General features: G+C 51.5%; 1 protein-coding gene across 2 annotated transcripts in view; it reads right to left on the reverse strand.

Annotated features, from left to right (window-relative positions):
* PPP1R16B (protein phosphatase 1, regulatory subunit 16B) overlaps positions 1–5,256 on the reverse strand; it is a 44,019-nt gene extending 38,763 nt beyond the window's left edge. The window contains exon 1 of one of the 2 annotated variants that reach the window (XM_009994047.1): positions 4,898–5,256. In XM_009994047.1, coding sequence (XP_009992349.1) covers positions 4,898–5,144 — 247 coding nt within the window. In that variant the 5' untranslated portion in view covers positions 5,145–5,256. The remainder of the gene's footprint in view (positions 1–4,897) is intronic. The other variant, XM_009994048.1, reaches the window with a different exon arrangement.
* Positions 5,257–8,469: the final 3,213 nt, after the last annotated feature.

The raw sequence follows: 8,469 nt of genomic DNA on the forward strand, positions 1-8,469 counted from the left end.
CCATTGGTTTGCTGAAGGGAGCACAGCTCACCCCCAGCTAATGGGAACAACTCCAGCTTCTGTCATCCAAGTGGGAGCTGCCCCTACAGAGTGGCTGGGTGTGCAAAGGGACTTCCAGGCAGCAAATGTCTCACATCTATCTGCACAGGCAGCCACTTAACCCACCTCTGGGAGTTCTTTTTTTTCCATTTGCAGATCACCAGCTACTCTCCTCATGCTCTGGGGCTGCTTTTCTAAGAGCTCAGCCATGTAGAAAGACCTGGACATGATAGCCCTGCAGCAGCTGGGACTGCTCTGGGAGACAAGGTGTTGTCCTGGGAACAGTGGGACCAGCCTCCTCCCCACAGTTTCGGGTCATCACCTTGTAGGACAGCCTTGATGGGCCACAGCCTTCAGCAGCCTTTGCAATTACTAGGCTGGCTTGCAAAGCATTGTTTTATTGCACTATAAAGCAACTCTCCTTGGCAGCCCTAAGAACAGCCCAGAGGTTGTCCTCAACATGGCTGCTCACCATGACCTCTGCATGGAGTCAATGCCTCCCTCCCCTTTGGCACCATCTCCTGCAACCAGCTCAGGTGATGAGCTTGGTGAGGGCTTGAACATATTTCTACTTAAAAAAGGGGGTTGTGCATGGTGACCCTCCACAGCACGTCCTTTCCAGCTCCTCCAGTGGGAGAGTGGAGCTGGTCCAGTGCATCAACTGGGAACCCTCTGCTCTCACCTCAGAGCTCACCCACAAACTGGGTGAGCTGTAAATATTTCAGCTTTCCAAACTGAAGGTCCCAGCCAGCACACTGCAGCCCAGGGGGCCAGTGCCCTCAGTCTGGGGTCACTGCCCACCACCTGCTTCTCCCCGGCTTGACTGTCTGCTCACATCTGCCAAGCAGGGAGTTTGCAGCATGCTCCCTACCCTGCTTCTGTCAGCAGGCATCTACAAGAGCTTTTAATAGCAGCTTGTTTGTTAAATCTAGGATATTTTGACAGATCTGTTGCAGAAGATGCAAGGAACGAGCCCATAGGAGCCATCACCCCTTTGCAGCTCCTGCCCACGCCAGGGCTGATGCTCCCCAAGAGCTCCTGCCTTTAGTCCTGCTTCACCAGAAGCACAACGAGATATCAAAGATAAGATACAGTGATTCTGCAACATGCACAGTCACACATGGACTCAACAGCCACAGACAAGCCTGGATTTCTTCCACGGGACTGAATTCCAAGGTGTGTGGAGTAGTTGACACCCTAGAGGAAAGGGATGCCATCCAGAGGGACCTTTACAGGCTGGAGAGGTGGCCAGTGCCAACCTCACAAAGTTCAATGAGAACAAGGGCAAGGTCCTGCACCTGGGTTGGCACAACCCCAGGCACAAATCCAGGCTGGGGGGAGAATGGCTAGAGAGCAGTCCTGAGGAGAAGGACTTGGGGTTGGTAGTCCATGAGAAGCTCCACATGAGCTGCCAGTGAGTGCTGGAGCCCAGAGAGCAACTGCATCCTGGGCTGCATCAAAAGAAGTGTGGCCAGCAGGACCAGGCAAGGGATTCTGCCCCTCTGCTCTGCTCTGGTGTGTCCAGCTCTGGAGCTCTCAGCACAGGCAAGACATGGAGCTGTTGGAGAAGGTCCAGAGAAGGGCCACAAAGATGATCAAAGGGCTGGAGCAGCTCTGCTGGGGACACAGGCTGAGAGAGTTGGGGTGTTCAGCCTGGAGAAGAAAAGGCTCTAGGGAGACCTTATAAAGACCTTCCAGTGCTTGAAGGGGCTGCAGAAAAGCTGGGGAGGGGCTTTCCCCTCAGAGGGTGGTGATAGGACATGGGACAATGGTTTTAAACTGAAAGAGGGGAGATTTAGGTTAGACATCAGGAAGAAATCCTTCACCATGAGGGTAGGAAGGGGCTGGAATAGGATGCTCAGAGAAGCTGTGGCTGTCCCCTCCCTGGAGGTGTTCAAGGCCAGGTTGGATGAGGCTTGTGCAGCCTGGTCTAGTGGGAGGTGTCCCTGCTCATAGCAGGGAGGTTGGAATCTGATAATCCTTGAGGTCCCTTCCAACCTTAACCATTCTATGGTTCCTCTTCTCCAAGTAGTCTTCTCACATTTGCATAAACAGAGAGATCACCTGCTAGAGGAGAAGCTGGGGTGGCTCAGCCTGTGGCCAAGGGAAGGTGGCACAGATACCCACAGGAGCTGGGCAGAATGAGTACTGCTCTTTACATCACTCCTAGGCAAGGTGCGGGCAAAGGACAATGAAATCAGCAGGTCCAGGTCTTCAGGGACACAGCTGCTCCCTGAAGAGCAGGGCAGGGGTTTGCACCCCCTGACTCCATTCTACAGGGCTCAACCCACCACCTCCATTAGCAGGTTATACAACAGCACAAGGCAACTCCTGAACAAAAGGCCAACTCACTACCCAACTCCACTTTCTTTTCCTCAGGTTCACCACACAGTGCCTACCCCCAGCCCCTCTCCCACCTCAGGAGTGAGAAAGACAGAAGTACAGAAAAGGAACAAAGGATGGAAATGACACACCCCCCCAGAGGCAGGTCGGGGTGACACGTGCCATCTGCACCCCCAGCTCTCTACCCTTCCTCACGCCAACTTCTCAGCTTCTTCATCATTTATATTTCACCTCCCCCTCCACTTCCCACATGGAAACAAAGGGTGATTCATACATCAAAATAATCCCTCGGGACTTCCAAAAGCCCACAGATTCCCTCACTTTGGCTGAAGGCACTTGAGAAGGAATTTTCCCAGCTTGGCCTGAGGGTTTGAACCTGTCCCCTCCTCCCCTTGTACTGGTCCCACAGCACAGAGGGGTCAGAGCAGGGACAGAACCTGCCCACACACTATTTTTAGGACTTTAATTGACCACAAACCAAATTGAATTTACAAGCCTGAAAACTCTAGTGACACAGGGGAAGAACCTCTGGCACCAGAGGTTGATTTTCCACTGAGGTTTTATCACAGAATCATGCCAGAAAGAGCAACTGATGGTTAAAGACCTAAGCTCACCTACAGAAAGGGCTCAGCCTGATTCTGGTACCAAAAGAGACCTGCAACAAAGGATGTTCCCTTACAGGAGGAAAAGGATGGAGCTGTGAGCTGAATGCTCAGTCCCTGCAGTCCCAACAGCCAAGTGTCCACATTCACATGTGGTGCAAGACCATTGTCTACAGGACCTCCAGTACTGGTGCACTAATGCTGCTGCCTGACCACGTGCCAGCCCTGCCTGTTGGTTGCCATCAGAGTGCACGACCCCCCTCCACTAGATTTTCAAACACCCCTGCCCTTCGTGCCTCTCTCACAAGATGAATTATCAGGAAGGCAGACAATAAGGAGTTTCCTCCTTCCAAAATGTCCACATCCAAAGCCAGAAAGCACAGGCAGCCAGACTACAAGGCTGGGCCTCTCTCAGACACGTTGGCCCCATCACATCCTCCAGCCCAAGTGAGGAGCAGAGGCACCATCGTGGCATGAAGAGGAGGGCAATGAAATCCTCATTGTTTTGCCCAAACACCATGACCTGTCCCTTCCAGGTGGGCAGCTGGGAGCAAAACCCAAAGCCATACATTGCCAAGTGCCTGCCAGCACAGGAAGAGGTGATACAAGTTCTACATCTGTCATCTCAGGCAATGCCAACAGACAGCTCCACAGCAGGGCTCTGCCTGGCCTCACTGCTGGGGCTCTCCTGTAAAACTACAACAGCTCAGAGTGAGAAACACTTGTTCAGTGGAGCAGAAAGATGGAAGCAACTGTTAAATCTTTAAAGCAAGGAAGAAACAAACCCCTGCAGTTTCCAGGGCACCGTCACAGGTCTGCTCTCCCAGAGAAAGGCTAGAAATGCAGGCAAAGCCACAGACACACAGCAGGGCTTTGCAAAGGCTTGTGACATTGCCCATCCCCACTGTCTACCACAAAGTGCTCCAGCTCCCAAACAGGTGCAAAACAAGCACGTTAGGACAAGTTACAGTGCACAAAAGACCTTCCCAGAAACAGGGACGTGAATTTGGGGAGATTCCTCAGAAGACAAGTCAAGGTCCTTGCCTTCCACCCACTCACCAGGAAAGTACATACTGCTTCTTGAGACAGATGCTGGAAACTAGAACAACATTCACCAGCAGAGCTACAACTCAACAGGCCAGGTGTTCTAAACATCTTCCTTGTCTCTGTCATGCCAAGGGATCAGGACAGTCACACCTGACAGAGCAGCAACTCCAAAAGCTACTCCAGGTCACCTCTGAGAAATGTTTTTACTTCTCTGCAGAGAAGTCAGCTCTGGCTCCCCAGAGCTTGCAGGTTTATACCCCCCTGAGGCTAAAGGGGATTGGCTTGAGACATCTTTTTTCCTCCCTTCAGATTTTGAAGCAAAAAGCAAAGCACTTCAAACCACTTTGAAATGGCGCAATCAAACCAATTTCTGAACAATTTGCATTTCTCTTCTCTAGGAAGAATGGCAGTATTTTGAATAGGGGAATAAATTCACACATCCATGTAGCTCTGAATCCATCCCTCTCAAGCAGGGAAGCTGAAGAGATTTACACTGACATGTAAATCCCTGTGACAGACTTCTGTAAAACCACTGAAAGAGGCACACCCAGAAGGCAAAGGAATGTTTCACACCTTCTGTAAGTAGGAAGTGTAAAAGCAGAGACGAAAGCTGCCTCCCTTTCCTCAAATCTCAGTCTTAACTCCTGCCATATCCTGGCACTGATGTGCCCACTCCTGATGTCAATGTAGGTAAGGCTGGTGTCACACAGTGATTTGAGGAGCTACATCAGAGATGATAACATCCTAGAGACTAACACCACCTCAAGGGCAGCCCAGTCCCTGGATGCCACCCTAGATGCTTCTGCCCACAACGCCCCACGGACCTCACAAGTAGCCAAAGACACTTCCAGACACAACCACTGTACCTTCCTCCAAGTCGTTCCTCAGAGAAGCCTCCAGCAGAGCAACGCTGGCTTCAAAAGACACTTTCTTCCTGTTGACAGCGTTTCTCTTCTTTTCATGCTTCCTCTTCTTGTGCTGCATCTCCTTCTCGTACTGGGCCCACTTCTTCAGCTGCTGGGCCCGGCGCTTCTGGGCTGCCCGCAGCCTCTCCAGCGTGGGCACCTTATCCAGCAGCTGCAGCTCTGTCCGGAGGTCCACGTGGGCATCCATCAGGAAAGGACGTCCCAGCGCAGGCCCTCTGGCTGGCAGGTGCCTGCTGCTATACCAGCATCCTGAGGCCGAGCTGGGAAGGGCCCATTGCAGCGTCCGACAGGAATATGGTGGGAACCTGAAATGAGGAGGAAAGTGTGAAGGGTCAAGACACATCATCCTGTGCAGAAAAGCAACTGAGACCAGCCCGTTGGAAAACAACGACAGGCAACACCTACCATTTCAAAAGGCAGCTCATTTGTGCTTTAATTGCTTGGTGGTTCTCCCTGGGTTTTGCAGTTCCACCCTTTGCCTACTCCAAACACAACTCTCTTGATTAAGCAGTAGTTTTAGAGTGTAATTCATTTGCATCTACAGCTCAAGGCAGCCCTCCCTTAGGAGCAAAAGACAGTCTTAATAAGCAAAGATCTTCCACAGAATTCGGTATCACTCTTCAGACAAGTCAGAGATTGAAGCCCTGAGACACATCCTCCCCTGCAGCTGATCCCTTCCAGCATTCCCATCACCCCGTGATGTCCGTGTCCCCAGCTCCTCAGCCAGGACTGCACTGATCCACACCAGCAGCTGCCTCCCTGAAGCATTTTGGTCAGGGCAGAGGGGACCAGGATTGCAGTGACAGAGCCCAGGGCAGCCAGACACCAGATGAGACCTTCTCTGCACAACTAAACAAGAAGGCAGAGGCTGGAGATGCTTGGGCCTACCCACCTGAGGTCAGGCAGATTTTCTCAGAGGATCTCAACCCACCAGGAGCATCATCCCCACTCTTCTACTTCATCCTTCAGCCCCCTCTCACCCCAGCCGAGTTGGAGGTAGCTCCCAGGGAGGTGTTACTAACACTTCAACCTCCTCAGTTACTGAAAAACATGGGGGGTTGTGTTCAATTCTCTCTTCCTTCAGGTTTTTTCTTCACCACACACCAGCTCATTCTGGTTTTGCTGCACGGGGCTTCATAAACACAACAACAGGAGCAGTTCAATCACAGCCCAGTCCCAGTCTCCTGGTGTGACAAGGACACCAGAGCCCTCTGAGCAGTGGTACCTGCCCAGCCATCACCCACAGGCACCCACCCCAGCACAGAAGGAGACAACGAGTCCCAAATTGAAGGCACAGTCCTACAGGGAAAGGTGCATTTGTAATGAAGCCAATGTCACAAGTAAATTGAACCAGCCTTTCCAAACAGACCCTGTCACAACACCCTGACACAAGGTGAGCTTGCCAAACCAAAATCAACTGTAAATAGCCACGAATGAGATGAGAGCTCTCATGGATCAGCCAGCTGTGGGGTGGGGGGAAACAAACCCTACAAAAAAACCCCCATAAAACCCCCGAAACAACAGAAAAATAACAGCAGTTTATGGGAAAGAGAGACTGGAGAGCCTAAGTATTCACCTGAGAAAGCCCCAGCAGGGCAGCTGAAGCCACTCCTGGTGTAAGTCTCTTGTTCCAGAAGAAAGGAAGCAACAGTCTCATAAGCAACGGATGCCAAACATCTACAGGGAAAACCAGCAACAGAAGCAAGGGAGCTAGAGCAAGGTGAGAGCTGTGCTGAGGATACCAAACCTTTCCCACCCAGCCAAGCCAGGCAAAGCTGCCACCCATCCCCCTTCAGAGGGTGAAGCAGCCCAGCCAGGGAGGCATCACCCTGAAGAGCTGCAGGGTCCAGCCATGCAGCGCATCCCTCACCTCCCATCAATTCTGCAAGGTGGAGGCAGCTGCTCCATCCAAAGATTGCTCCAGACCTTCCGCAGGGGTTTGACCTTCCCTATAAATATCCCTGCAGACTGACAGCCCAGCAGCCATTTCCTCCCTGAGATCATTGGTTTGAGAACTGAAAACAAACAAACTCAGCCTGAACACACGGGCAGGCCCAGACCCTGGCTTTAGTCATTCAGTGGCCAACAGAAGGCCAAGGGCAGCTTCAGCAGCACCTGCAAACCTGATTTTGAGGGTTTCAGGACAGATCTGAAAAAAACAAAACCCCAACAAACCCTGTTCCATCCCATAACTTCAGATTGGAAAACAAAAAACACTTTAGTTCCACAGAGTTCCAGTACCTGAAGGGGCTACAGGAAAAGCAGGGAGGGACTTTTCATGAGAGCATGGAGTCAGAGGACAAGGGATGGTGACTTTAAAATGGAAGAGGGGAGTTTGAGGTGAGACATTAGGAGGAAATTCTTTAGTGTGAGGGTGGTGAGAGCCTGGCCCAGGTTGCCCAGGGAAGCTGTGGCTGCCCCATCCCTGGCAGTGTTGAAGGGCAGGTTGGATGGGGCTTGGAGCAACCTGGGCTGGTGGGAGGTGTCCCTGTCTGCACAGGGAGGCTGGAACTAGATGATCTCTAAGGTTCCTTCTAACCAAACCATTATATGATTCTATAATAGGGAAAATGAAATAATTGCAAAGTTTTTCAGAAGAGAGATACTGCCTAAAAATTCAAACACTTGCTTGAGATAGAAAACACTAGCTCAGGACTTCAGCAATGCTGCTGGGAAGCAAGGGCAGCATGTCAGGGCTCCTCCATGGCACCAGACCCTGCACAGCTCTCCCAGAGCCCCACCACAGCCCCCACAAACCCTGCAGGCAAGAGGGCCATAAATGCTGCCCTCTTCCCAAACAGCTTCTCTTTGGGGGCTTGGGAATTGCCTCTGCCCAGGCACTTGGCTGGAAAGTTCTTCACCACCTCTGGTGAACTCTGGTGAACGGCTCCTGCCCCTGGCAGGCACTCCTGGGGAGGTATCTTTTTTGGCAATCTCTGCTCCAGTAACACGGGCTGCAGATCTGAAGCCTTATTTACAATACCTCGAAGGAGGGGGAGAGAAGGGCAGGAAAAGCCTCTCGCCACAGGGAGCACTCCCACCCTGCTCCTTTTCCAGGCCACTTCTGCCATTGTTTGCTGAAAGATGAACAAATATTTTTCCAAAACACACCTGAAGTAGAAATGAAGACCTAATTCAGTGGGTTTATTAAAGCAAATACACCTTATTTCAGCGTTTACCTCCAAAAAAGCTGGAAGAGTGGATTGCTCTCCTTGCCCATGGTTCAACTTTCCTGTGTGCACCTCATCCTCCAGTTCTGCTCTCACAGCAGAACAAAAAGAACTCAAGTAGCTGACAGATAGGAATGAAAAGGAAACAGGAGGTCCACAAACACCAAGAAATCTTCTGGAAACACCAGACACCATAATCTCCTCAAATCAATCAGCTAACAAACCTCTAAAGGAGCGGAGAGGTCATCCTGAGAAGTCTCCCTGAAGGGCACACAGCTCAGCTTCTCCCAGACTTAAGTTCCCCTACACCCAGCCCTGAACCCTCTCAAAGACTTTGGCCCC

This window comes from Chaetura pelagica, unplaced genomic scaffold, assembly GCF_000747805.2.
Source record: "Chaetura pelagica isolate M959 unplaced genomic scaffold, ChaPel_1.0 scaffold143, whole genome shotgun sequence".
NCBI lineage: Eukaryota > Metazoa > Chordata > Aves > Apodiformes > Apodidae > Chaetura > Chaetura pelagica.